Here is a 14,866-nt window from a genome sequence, read left to right on the forward strand (position 1 = left end):
AAAATAAATGTTTCATCTAAATGTTTGAAATAAAAGTTGATGGGAAAAGGAGAGAGTGGACTCCCCATGATGGTTCCTTCAACTTGTTGGAGGTATGTGGATATAGTGAAATTAATAACTTTGTTAATTTCACTATATCCTGTGGAAAATAACGAAGGTTTATTTTCTTGATCCTGAGAATTAATAATAATATTTTTGGTTTACAGATCAAGTGTTGATCAATTTTATTAATTTTGGTTAAGTTAATAAAATTGATCAACACTTGATCTGTAAACCAAAAATATTATTATTAATCCTGTGGAAAAGTTTGTGAAAGCAGATGTAGCATATCTTCTAGAAATACATTAGTGAAAAGTGATTCAATATCAAAATTGACCATTAAATGAGTAAGTTGGAAGGAAAGATTTTTTACTTTATCTAGAATGATTTTTTAATGAAGGAGCAGGAGTTATCAATGAGCTTTTAATAAATGTGCTTTATAAAAAAAAAAAAATAATAATAATAAAAAAAAAAAAGACGTGCACCAAAGTGAACATGCAGTGATAGTGAGTTGGTAATTACTGAGTATAACAAAATGAATGCTTTTACAACCAGAAAAGAAGGAATGTAACTTTTTTTTTTTTTTTTTAGAAAATAATTTGGAAAAGAATACAGTTGTTGACATTTAATAACACACTGAATGATTTAAATAGTGCTGATAAGGTTTATAGTTCTCAATCAAACAATGTTTTGATGAAATTAACTTTTATTTAATTTTTTTGGTAAATTGTTTTCTGTGATTTGTTATTTTGGTGAGTTTTTTTTATTGATTATTAATAACTGAATTGGTTTTTCAATTAATTGTTGTTTGAAGAATTGCTTTGTTGGTTAGTTTTTTGTTTTCTTCTTTTTTTTCATCTTTTTTTCTTTTCTTTCTTTCTTTCTTGTTTTTTTTTGTTTTCGATGAACTCTCTTTTATGATGAATTTTCTGTGCATTTTCTCCATATCCTGCTTTATTATGACTCTCAACATATCACCCTAATATAGATATCACTTTTCTAAATGTTTGATGAAAATTTGATGCAATTATCTTTTGTAAACAAGCCTTTTTTTTTTACCAAAAAAAGAACACTAAATATCTTCTTGGTAAACAGTGATTTTTAGTATAGAACTGGCTAAATCTATCTGTTCTTCTTCTTCTTAACTCCATTCTTTTAAAAACATTAGAAGAATACTTGCAATTTTATCAAAATTTTGATCTCTCCCTCCCCCTCCTCCTTTTGCATCCTAACATTTTCTCAAATTTGTGTCTCGTCTACTTCTTCCTGTCAAATACAGGAGCAGAATAACACCATATTTCTTGAATATTGTGCAATGGATTAATACTTCTAATGCTTATTGCATACTTGCATTAATAATATAAGTTTTCTTGCATCCGTTATTTGTCATCATTACTTATGTTTCATTTATCATACATGCAAAATGTTACAAAAACATTTATTTTTTAAATAGGGGTGCCGTTATCGATATCACACAGTGGATCCAAACAAAAAAAATACTCAGGTGTTCCAAGATTTATTGGCTTACCAAGAGCTATTTCTAAATAAAGCAGATACTCCTTCACATAGTGAGAGTTTTGAGAGAGCATCACCTTGCTTTGGAGATAACAGAGCAACTCGATGGACAAAAATATCTTCATCATCATCATCACAATCATCAACGACATCAAAAGTAAGTTCTAAAACTATTAGATATTCTTTATGTATGTGTGGACAGACTTATGTGTTCGTCGAACATGTTGTTTATTATTTTAACGGTATAATAGATAATAGCTAACAACATACGTTTAGATGTGGCCAACATCCTAATCAAGTCCAAGCCTCCAAAAAATAATATCCCACATAAGGAATTCATTGCTATAAAAGAGCTACACAACAACAGCCAGATTACCATAACAAAAGCAGACAAAGGAAATGCAACCGTGGTGATGGACACAACTGAATATGAAAACAAAATGCACACACTATTACAAGATCAGTCAACATACAAAATTATAGATCGCAATCCCACCAACACACAAAAGAATAAGGCACGAAAATTATTAAAAAAAGTCACTTCCTGGCCCAAAGACACAGTTAACAAACTCAAACCCTTCCATGTTAAAACACCTAGGATCTATGGATCACCAAAAATTCACAAACCTGGCACACCCCTACGCCCAATTGTGGACAGTATAAATAGTCCCACATACAAACTAGCTAGACATTTAGCGAAGCTACTAGCCACTCTCACTAACAATTCTCCCTCCTTTATCAAAAATTCAGCACACCTAAAAAGCATCTTACAACACCTCACCCTAAAAAGCTCAGACTTAATAGTAAGCTTTGACATCACTTCACTATTCACAAATGTACCACTAATAGAAACCCTCAATCTACTGAAGTCACACTTCCCCCCTGATATATTTGAACTATTCAAATTCACAATACATGCAGGATATTTCACATGGAAAGGGAAAATATACAAACAAATTGATGGGACAGCCATGGGCTCCCCCTTTCTCCCCCCCTAGCCAACTTTTACATAGAACACCTGGAAAAACAAGCAATCAATACAGCCACTCTCAAACCAACACTTTGGCTACGCTATGTTGATAATGTGCTTGCTATTTGGCCACATGGCCCTGAGACATTGAAAACATTCTTAGCACATTTAAATAGCCAACATCCAAAAATCCACTTTACTATGGAACTGGAAGCCAACAACTGTCTGCCCTTCCTGGATACACTCATCACACGTCTCCCAGATGGTTCCTTATCATTTTCAGTTTTTAGAAAACCCACACATACAGGCAGATACTTACACAAACAATCACACCATCATCCTTCTCAACAATATGGCATATTAAAAACGTTAACCCATAGAGCGAGAGCAATCTGTTCAAATGACAAGGCTCTTACTGCTGAACTGACTCACCTACGCCACACCTTCTTGGCCAACGGCTACAATCCACAAAAAATAAACAAAATACTAAACACTCCTAAGAAACCCCTCCCACCATCCACCACAGAGAACTACAACAAAACAGTCACCATCCCTTACATTAAAGGCACATCCGAAAAGATCTCAAGAATTCTCAATAAACATAAACTACGCACTACATTCAGACCATGTAGCAAATTAGCCACCCTCATCCGCTCACCCAAGGACAGCATTCCTCCTTTATCACATCCAGGAGTCTACCAAGTACCCTGCTCATGCAATCAAGCCTACTACGGTCAAACAGGAAGAACTGTGAATATCCGCATCAGCGAACATAAACGATACGTCCGGAAATATCATTATGGGAAGTCGGGCCTAGCAGACCATGCTCTGGATACCCCTGCACACAGGATCAACTGGAAGGACACAAAAGTACTACACAGAAACCCATATAAATCAGAGAGATTGTTCTTAGAGGCGACAGAAGCCCTAAAACACACTCCAAATCTCAACAAATATGGCTGTATTAACTTGCCGAAGATCTGGGAGACAGTCATATTAAGAAAAAACTAGCACTTTTCTAGGACTCTAGTAATATATGATAGCGTTTTTTTTTTTTTTTTTTTTTCAGATAGAGGGCGCCAAAATCAGGACTCTAGTCTTTGTGTTGCTGCTACAGTTTTGTTGAAGTACACCATGTTGTTTTAGTCTCGCATATTGTGACAAACAGTGTTTTTGTGCTCTGAAGATACTGGTTATAATACCAGCGAAATATCAGCATCTAGTTAATAAATTAATTATTTACTTAGTTTCTGTGTTCTATTATACCGTTAAAATAATAAACAACATTCTTTATGTATGTTGAAGTTATCATAAATGGGTGGTCAGAATTTTTATTCTGTTTGGGTTATATTTCTTTTAGTTTTTAAAACAACAAAATTATATGATAACCACAGTAATAATAAACATTAATGAAAGTACGGATATTTCATACTGAAAATAACAGTACATCATCAGTGTGTAGAAACAACAAGCAAATCATAGAACAGGAATACAAGGTACCTATAACAATCGTTTTACCAATTAAAAATGGTTGTTGTATGCTAGAAATTAATATTAATTAATAATATTAAAACTATTTTTGGTGTTACATAAAATGAGAATCTTCCAAACTTTTGGAAAACGTTTGGAAGAGCCCATAAAAGTGCTTCACAACTTTCTTTGAAAAGTGCTCATGTTTAAAACTGCTTCAATGGAGAAGATGAGCTTCATCTCACAGGATACTGTGTTTAATGTCAGTACTATGCTGTGCCAGACGAGACTTTTGAGGTTTCTTGTATTATATGTGGTACTGATGTTCATTAATAATTTTTTTCACAGAATGGTCTGTCTGTCCAAAGTATGTCAAATTACACAAGGGATCTAGTAAACACCAACTAAAGATAGAGATGACAGTTTGTCTTTTGTAGATGGTAAGAGATGAGAAATGTTGTTGATAGGAAAATATGTGGGATTAAGGTGATACTTCTTCAAAATTCTACCAACAGGCTCACAGATACTAGAAATATAAGAGATGATTGGAACCCTGTAGTCTATCGAAGAATCCTTAGGTATTGGAACATAGGAGTCTATTACTGTTGGATTTGATGACGGTTGTAACCGTTTAATTCCATTTCCATTGAAGTTTTGAAATGAGTTCTTGTTGTAAGCTTGAGGAAGAGGGGCACATGTTATTTGCTCTATTAATTAATGACTTGATAACACCAATTATCTTGAGTAGTGTGATGAGCAGACTTTTTATGAATGTATCCGCCAGTAATATTAGATTGCAATAAACACTGGTTAATAAAGTACCAGAGGCTGTGCCAGTAAGGAGGATATTCAAGAATAGTAAACTACCAACATTTTCTTTTTCTATGGTGAGTTGAATGTGTGGGGGAAGGCTATTGATCCAATGTAGGAACATGGTAAGTTCATTTTTAGAATAAGGCCAAACTACAAAAAATGTCTTCAATGTAACAAAACCAAAGAGATTGGAAGTTTAAGTTTTTCACTTGGTTAGACTATAAATCATATATTTAGTTTAATCCTTGATCCAAGTGTAAACAAATAAAGTTTGCACCTGAAGTATCTTCAGGACTGCGGCAACTCATGGATAAAGGATTAAACTAAATATATAATTTATAGTCTAATCAAGTGAAAAAACTTCCAACGTCTTTCTCTAATCCAGAGTAATTTAATAATAAGGTATGACACCTTTTGGCAACTCTTATATGGAAATATGATTTCTGCATTGCTTCAACCTTGGTATCACCTCTGGGTCTGGCTCCCACTGAAGAGACCTCAATAAAGGTCAAAACCAGTCTGGGTAGTGACCCTTCCCATAATGCATAGCATTATACATGTCCGCAAGAAGGTGTGCTTTGCATTATGGGATACTAAGGCAAGTGATAAGAAGTTAGTCCACCTTTGCCACGAGTTGCCCTAGTCCTGAAGATGCTTCAGGTGCAAACTTTGTTTGCTTATACTTGGATAAAGGATTAAACTAAATATATAATTTATAGAAACCAAAGAGAGGATTGAAGATGAATGAATGAAAAGAAGATATCTTCTAGATCAGCGCCTCCTGAACTGTGGGCTGAGGCCCCCAAGGGGACCATTGGTTTTGTTGGGGGCGTGAAATAATGAAAACAAATTTAAAATGTTTTAAGACTAAGTGTGCCATGTTGAATGTGTGTGTAAGATGCTAAAAATGTAATATTTGCATTTGATTTTTGCGATATTCTCTGGGTATGTTTTGTATCGAATATAAATACAATAAATATTATAATAATATATGTCTGTATTATGATTTTTTTTTCGATGGGGGTCGTGAAATATTTAAATTTGGACTTATGGACTTTACATCCATAAGTTTGGGAAGCACTGTTCTAGATGGTTCAAAAAACAGTTATCACCAAAGGTGGAGACAGAGCTGTATTTCTAGAGATATTTCTAGCTGAAATATCTTGATTGTATAACAAATTCAAAAATCTTCACAACATCAGGAGAAAATCGTTATATAGTAAATGACTTGATGTCAGATAACGGAATGTTGGTAAATAGAGAAATGGTGTTAAAGCTGACTCTTGTACTTGAATATCCTTTTTTTTTTTTTTTTTTTTTTTTAATGGTAGAACCTGTGTAGGTGATACAAATTTCCCTGCCAAAAAGACTGTGATATCCCCTACGCAGGTTCTACCATCAGGTCTTTATGGGCAAGACTACAAGAACACTTCCATGACTGTAACATCTCTATTCCAGAACATTTAAACACTAATAAATGTAACATTAAAAATAAAATACAAAGTACAGGGAAAACAGAAATAGCAGTTCACACCCTTGAACAGAAACATACCCTGCAAATCGACAAGGCCATCATAATAGACAGACAAGACAACAAAACAATGCTTAGAATATTGGAAACAATAGCCATAAAATGTGACAAGAACTCAATCAACGTCCACCGACCCTACATAATCTCCGAGTGTTGGAAGCTCCACAACATAAAAGTTAGGTCACAACTCCGACCAATAGACGATAACACGAACATTTCAAAGGCAAAAACACCAAGCTGACACGACATAGTATCCACTTCCTCCATGAGTTCAGATGATGACCCACATGATTGAAATGGCTCGCACCCCATCAACCCTCTCCCAGCGCCCCCTTTTCCCTTGAACCCTTCCCCTTCCTCTAAAAAACAGTTTCTAATTTCAGCCCCCTTTTTCATCTTTTTCCCACCCTACAAAAAAAGCGTTCCACCCATCTTCAAAATAATATATGTATATATTATATAAATAAACCTGGGTTTTTTCAATTAATTCTCCCACATTGCCTAAGCCCCCCCCCCCACTACTCCCCTTTCAACACCATAACAGCAGATGTATGCACACCACAGAAAGAAGACAACAGGCAACAATATCCAAGAAATGGTATGTGTGAATTTTCTTCTATTTTTATACATATATTTGTCTCTAAAATACATCTGCAATGCCCTAAAAATTCTTGAGTAAAAAAGCCAATGACATTAAAAAAAGGGGTGCTCCTAAACAAAAGCAGGCAAAATAGCCGTAAAAATAATAGTTTAATATTATTTATTCATTTTTAGCATTGCGCAACAATTTTAATTGGTAAAACCTATTGTTGTATGTATACTTATATTCCTGTTCTTTGATTTGCTTGTTGTTTCTACAAGATGATGTACTGTTAATTATTATTATTATTATTATGGGTATCTCCATGGAGTTAGTAGACTCATCGTGGGAGACCCAAACTATCAAAACAATATCTATCATATCTTAAGTATAAAGAGCTAATAAGCTTCATTTTGGCAATGAAAACATTACTTAAATTAAGGGGATATTAAATCCCACATAGTTTTAAAACCGAATAAGAAACTCAGAGATCTATCATATCTCTTCTTGAATTCATTTACAGATGAAGAACACTCACAACTAGTCAGGCAATGCATTCCTCATTCACCACCCTCCAGGCAAAACACGTAGTTCTCACACCCTTGTCAGCAGAAGATATGGTCAATTCCATTAACCATATCTTCTGCTGACAGCCAAGTTTCACTAATGCCTACAACTTTTGATGAGATTGCACTGACTAATGCCAAAAATTCCTCCTCCTTATTTTGAATGCTTCTCGCATTAGTATACAAAAATTGCAGATTCCCTTTACTTCTTGTACCAGCTTTAGAAGTGATATACATGTCACTAATTTCAGTAGTCCCATGCCATTTTTTATCCACTCTATTCTGCAGTTTATTCTGCGAATAAGGATCAACAAATATACAATCACTGTCTCTTACACTCACTGCCTCTTAAGTTTCTCCCTGTTACACTCAACCTTTTCAATTTTAGTTTCCCTGTCCAATTACTTCAACTTGTTCAGAAAACAGTAACTTCTTCAATCGCTTATGACCTTCCATGTTCAGATGCAACCCATCTCTTGCATACAGCTGTCTTTTGCCTTCAAACACACTCCAGACAATAACAAATTACAGAGCTCTTTTTTTTTGCACATTCTTGCAATCATATCATTCATTATCACCACTCGTCTGCTTAACTTATAATTGTCAAAACGAGACAGCACATGTAGTATCCTCCCTTTGACACTTTTCTGCTTCACAATATCTAACAATGTTCTTAAATATTTTGCCACCTGATTAATACTACCACTGAGGTCATTTGTACCCACCATAACTATCATCTTTTCTGCATCATGCCCTCTCTTTATTGCTAAAGCCACTCTCTCTCTCTCTTTGTTCCACCAGCCAAGCACTTCTCAGGCATACCACTCTTCATACCCTTAATCATAGAATCACTATATATCGTACCACTCATAACTTCATTCAAGTCTGGACAAGCATTCACTCACAGGTTCATTTTCTGCACTATTCAGCATGACTCTCCCAGTTTCATTACTTTCCCTCAACGCTCTTTTACTTACTCCCTCACTCTCATGACATCTCATTTCTTCTAGACCGCTTGTGCTTTCATTCTGTCAATTCCCAATCACTCCCATACTATTTATCACTTCATCAACCACCAAAGACTCTCCCATACTTAATCCTGCTCTAGTTACTTCAGCTGAAGTAATCTCCATAGTCCTAATTTCTCTATTCAACACATTTAACTCAGTTTTAATTTCCTGAACCTCCTTACTGATCACTTCCAATTCCTCTTGCAGAAGATGAAGGTCACTTTTCATTTTCATGAACTCCTGCCGAAGTTCTTCTGCTGTGGTCTCGACATCTGCTTCCATTCCTAATTGCTCCAGTCTATCCTGACACTTCTCACATACATTGACATTTTTCATTCTTCTCATTTAGCCAAACAGTCTGTAGATCCTTCACATTCTTCAGCGCATACATATAACAGTTTCTACAACGCATCCATTGTGAAAAATTCAAGGCAGAGCCAGACTTTTGTATAGAAGTCCTCCGAGCCGCTGACGTACATCTCTTGTTGGATGCCATCTTTAGATGCTGAAGAAGTGAAACAAACAGCAGTGAAAACACAATATATATATACAACAGAGTTTCAAACAATAACACCACTGAAGGACACTTGTAGTCAACTGAAGCACAACTACAGCACAATTTGAGACAAAAAGCCACACATACTTTAACTTAAAAACACGTTTTCTAGCATAACTCAACACGACCGCCACGTTCACTAGCACCACATCCATTTCGGTATGGAATAGCTGTATTTCATTAAAGTTTATTACTGTGATATCATTTAATTTTTTTGTTTTATAGTTATATAACAGGTACCTTTAAAGATTACATTTATAGTTATTTCTTTTGAGCTTTTTTTTCCCCCTCAGCCTATATATTCCCTACTGTTGGGTAAAGGCCTCTCCCATTGCAGGAGGGTTGGGTCTACTTCTCCCATGGTGACTCATCCCATCTTGGGAGAGTGATATACCTGTATGAATGAATGTATAAAGATGAAAGACAATCACAAACATCCATGCCTACAGCAGGATTTGCACCTGCAGCCTTTTGGATGGAAAGCAGATATGTTAACCTCTCGGCCAACCAGGCTGCCTTTTTGAGCTACAAATAATGGTAACTGATAATAACAAGAGCCTATAGAGTTTCATGGGATATGAAGACTTGCTGTCATTTAGTAAATGTAGTACGCAAAGCAAAAAACAAGAGCTATTTTTCTCTATTGTATATGAATTCTTCACAAAATACTATAGTCTCTTTCATATACTAAAATAAAACAGTTAGTGTAATATAATTTTTATTTCTTAGTGGCAAAATTAAAAACCACATATTATGGAAGTATTTAGCATGTTTACACAATTCTGCCAAGAAGTCAAAATGATAGGTGATGATGTGGAAAATACTGTTTTCTCTTTGGGCACATAATCTTTTCTTTATTTTGTGTTTAAGTTTTGGCTATATATCATGTCATCAAGAGCATGCAAATAGTATAGACATGTTTTGTTACATCTTTGGTAATTTTCAAATAAAATAAGAGACAGCAAAACTTTTACACATTTTTTTAAGAAATGCATATTTTCAGATGAAACTTGGAGACATAATTAACCATGGGCAATACATAATGTTCGTCATACATGTGTTCATGCACACACAAACACATTGAACAGTTAAAGAAATCGAAGAGACAAGAAGTCTCTTCCTTCTGCTATTTCAGCTATGGAGAAGATTATTATTATTATTCAGGCTCCATGGAGTCAAAAGACTCATCGTGGGAGGTCCTTTTTAAGAGACACGTCTATCAAGACTCATCGAGGGAGGTCCCTCCACGGGAACACAAAGTCTATCATACCACTCCTTAAATGCATTGACCATTCTCACCACTCCATCAGGCAATGCATTCCATGGTTCAACCACCCTCCATGCAAAGAAACCACTCCTCACCCTCTTGCTCACAGTTTCCTTTCGTAACTTCCAGGGATGGCCTCTTGTCATCACTCCTTCCCGCTGTTCAACCAAGCGAAAGAACTCCCCAGTGTCAACCCTGTAACCACCTCTCAACAGTTTAAAAGTCTCAATCATATCACCTCTCCTCCTTCTATCCACACTCTGCAGTCCACATTCTCTCAGCTGATCCTCATAACTATCCTTGTACAGTCCTGAAACCATCTTTGTCATCCGTCTTTGTATCCTTTCCACAGTTAATTTATCCCCTTCAAATCCTCGGGACCAAATCTGAGAACAATAGTCCAAGTGTGGTCTGATCAGAGACTTATACAACGGAATGATAACCCTCTTATCTCTGCAGGTCAGTGTCCTTCTCATAATAGCAGCAATCCTCTGTGTTACCTTCACTACCTTTGCAATATGTCCCCTAAATTTCAGGTTTCTATCAATCATCAACCCCAGATCTCTTGTCTCCCCTACTTCCTCCAGTATAACTCCTCCCATAGAGGAGTTATACTGGAGGAAGTATGCAGCGTCCCATCGATGTTTCCCAAACCTCAAGACCTTACATTTTGTTGCATTAAACTGATACCTCCATTCATTTGCCCATCTATCTAGCTTATTCAAATCCTCTTGCAGGGCTACCACATCTGCACTATTACTAATAAACCTTCCCAGCTTTGCATCATCCGCAAACAACTAAATATCCCCTTGCAATCCATGGACAATGTCATTGATATAAAGGTTAAATAATATAGGTCCCAGTACTGAGCCCTGTGGAACCCCCACTCGTAACCTTCTGCCTCTTTGATATTGCTCCACCATACACAACTCTCTGATTTTCTATCCGAGTTGTGTATGATGGAGCCATGTCTTAGAAAAGGAAGGTGACCAGTGGCATGCCTCAGGGTTCTGTTCTTGGGCCCCTATTGTTTAACTTATTTGTTAATGATATTTCATGTAGATTGACTGGGATCTTCAAATGTTTGCCGATGATGAAAAGTTAGGTAGAATTATCAGGAGTAGTGCTGATGTTAATTCTCTAAAGAAAGATTTGAATAGACTTTTAGCTTGGACAGATGAGTGGGGTTGAAGTTTTAATATTAATAAATGTAAGGTGTTACACTTTGAGATACAGAGATATAAGGCTACATACTGTGTTAGTGGAGCTGTACTTCAGGAAGTGGATGAGATTCTGGATCTCAGAGTGATGGTAGACAGTGGTCTGAAGTTCCTTGTGCACATTGCACATGTTACAAAAACTGTACATCATATTGCTGTTATGATAAAAAGTACGTTGACATGCAGGGTTAAGGAGGTAGTAGTGGTGGTGGTGGTGCCTCTATATAAGGCATTGGTCAGACCACATATGTACTATAGTGCTCAGATTTGGTCACCTAGTTTTCATTATGATGTGGAAACATTAGAGTGGGTGTCTATGAAGAGTGTTTGAGAGAATGTAGATTAGAGATTGGTGGATAGGAGGAAAAAAGGACATATGCTAGGGGCTTTCAAGTTAGTTAAGGGATTCTATCAGATTAATACAGAAGAAATGAAATAGAGTGGATGTTAAGATGGGAAGAATGAGAGGTCATCCCTAGAAGTTGTGTAAAGATGTCGTGAAGAAGTGTGTGAGGAGTACATTATTTATGTGGAGAGCTGTTAGTGAGTGGAATGCATTGCCTCAGTGTGTTTTGAGTGTAGGTAGTCTAAATAACTTCAAAGCTCATTATGATAAACATGTTGCAGGTTGAGTGGGCCTCCCACATTGAGTCTGTTGACTCCATGGAGGGGTGCTTAAGGGTCAAACCTGTATAACTGAGAGGAGACCTCCACATACCTTTAAAGGAATGCGGAGAACTGACCAGGGCTTCTGACCTAATGTCCAATTCTTAAATTCTCGTGGTGCACCCTGTTTTGTATCTACCTGGATACTGAACAAATGAGGATGGGCTGGCAATTTTGGATTTAACAGACCAAATTGTATTCTTATTGATGGTAAAACATGACAAAATTTCATGCCAGCTGGGGCTTTGCCTGGTTAAACAAGGCCCCCCGTTTTTTCACCAGGGAACCAGAGAAAACAGTGAAAAGTCAGCTACTGGAACAAATCTGAAAACACACCCCCAACTCAACATCACCAGAGTTAAAGATCGGTACTATCAACATAAGAAGCCTGAATGGCAAAGAAATGGAGCTAGCTGAGGAATTAGATAAGTACCAGATCGACATAATAGAGGTGACTGAAATAAAAAAGACCAAAACTAGTGAGATCTTTCTGAGCAATAAATACAAAATGTTATATTCAGGCAATGACAATCAAGGAAAAGAAGGGGTAGCCATCGTATTCAACACAAAATACAAGGCTAATCTTCTTGAATGGCAGGCTGTCTCAAGTAGAGTGATGTGGGCACATATCAGAATGGGGAACTGGTTATTTGTGCCTATGATCCCACAGAAGGTTCTACTAAGGTAGAAGTGGAGGAATTATTTGAGGCTTCAGAGAAAGCAACTGACACAATGAAAAAGGAAAAGTTGGTCCTTGGGGATCTAAATAGCAGAGTAGGAAATGATTGTCTTTGCTTTATGCGGATGATGTTATACTTCTAAATAAATCTGCTACAAGTCTGCAAGATTCTCTGACTAAATTGAATAGCTGTTGTAATAGATATGGTATGAAGGTCAGCAATAAAAAGACAAAGACAATGAAAATAGGCAGAATCATTGAAAATGTCAACTGTGTTGTGAATGGAGAACCTGTGGAACAAGTAAAACATTTCAGCTACTTAGGCACAATTTTTACTGAAGATGGTAAACTAAATATAGAAATAGACAACAGAATCAGCAAAGCTGGTATCGTGGGAAGTCAATTGAATAAATTCATATGGAATAAGAAAGAAATTAGTCGGAACACTAAATTAGCTGTATACAAGACTGTGTTCAAACCAATTTTAACTTATGGATCTGAGAGCTGGGTCAGAAGTAAAACACTTGACCAAAGACTAGAGACCGCAGATATGAGAGTCCTGAGAAAGATTATAGGCGTGAACAGATGGCATCAATGGCAATATCATATTAAAAATGAGGATATTAGGAAAGAACTTGACATTGTCAGCATCCAGGAATGCGTTAGCAGAGCTAATCTCAGATGGTATGGTCACTTAAATAGAATGGGAGAGGAAAGATTAGCAAAACAAGTGTTCTCTGCCGGGTTGGCAGGAAAACGACCCAGAGGAAGACCAAGATATAGGTGGATTGATACGGTACAGAGTGCCTTAGACGATAGAAATATAAGATCTGATAATGTTGGAGTCTTGACAAGTAACAGACTGATTTGGAGGAAAATTGTAGATAGGAAGTTAATAATGATGTAATTTTTTCATGTAGTACTGTCATATCCTGTACACCCCTTGAGGGTACATGGCAGGAATTTGATGATGATGATGATGATGAAATGATTGTCAGACATACAAAAATATTTGGGGAAAATTTGGAGAAAAGAGCAAAGCTAATAAAAATGGCAAATACCTGTTGGATTTCTGCTCAGGACATGGACTGGTTATTACTAACACCATGTTCCAACATAAAAATGTACACAAATTCACATGGAGAGAAGAGGCAAGGCATAAGAAAAGTCTCATTGGTTATGTTATTGTTGATAGTGATGTTTTCTCCCTGCACCAGGGAGAAAACATCACTATCAATTTCAAATCCTCTGTACCAGAGTGTACAGAGGATTTGAAATTGGAAGTGATCACTATTTAGTCTTGAGCAGGATAAAATTAAATTTCATATTGAAAAGAATAACATGTAAGAACGTTTTAAAGCGAATAAAAGTTGAGCAGCTCTCAGATGTGAACTGTAGACTAAAATACACAAAGATTATTGAAGAAAAAATGAAAGTTTGAGAATAGGAACCAAACCTTAGAGATTCAGTAGCAAGCCTTGAAGAAAACGCTGATTGATTCAGCCAAAGAAGCATGTGGTGAGGTTGTCTGCAAGAATAGAAAAATCAGAACTCCATGGTGGACACAGGAAGTTAAAGAGGCAATGATGGAAAAGAAGAAAGCATATCAAAAGTTCCTGGCAAATAAATCAGCTTGTGCTCTTAGAGAATACGGAGACAAATGTAAGAAAGCTAAACACCATGTGTTCAGTTATGGAAGAAAGAGTGCTGTAAAAGGAATTAGAGATAATAAAGGCGACATGAAAACAGGAGAAAAAGATATCCTTGAAGTATGGAGTAATTACTTCGAAAAATTGCTAAATGAAACAAGCAGTGATAGCACAGTGGTAAAAACACTCAACAGGCATACAGTCAAGAATACATATCCATACTTGAAGTAGAAAAAGCCATCAAAGGCTTGAAATGTGGAAAGGCAGCAGGAGTAGATGATATTTGACCAGCTCAAGTATGGAGGTATAAAAGTCTTACAGTGGTTGCACTGCAT

General features: G+C 36.3%; 1 protein-coding gene across 2 annotated transcripts in view; it reads left to right on the forward strand.

The window, feature by feature from the left end:
• The window catches only part of LOC150102217 (SANT and BTB domain regulator of class switch recombination), a 213,683-nt gene that overhangs the window by 144,345 nt on the left and 54,472 nt on the right, over positions 1 to 14,866 (forward strand). For both annotated transcript variants that reach the window (XM_090399431.1, XM_090399432.1), the window contains exon 11: positions 1,493 to 1,711. In XM_090399431.1, the coding sequence (XP_090255557.1) occupies positions 1,493 to 1,711 (219 nt within the window). The remainder of the gene's footprint in view (positions 1 to 1,492; positions 1,712 to 14,866) is intronic.

The sequence above is a fragment of the Typopeltis vanoorti genome, chromosome 10 (assembly GCF_054136105.1).
Source record: "Typopeltis vanoorti isolate ZY-2024b chromosome 10, IOZ_Tvanoo_1.0, whole genome shotgun sequence".
NCBI classification, from domain to species: Eukaryota; Metazoa; Arthropoda; class Arachnida; order Uropygi; family Thelyphonidae; genus Typopeltis; species Typopeltis vanoorti.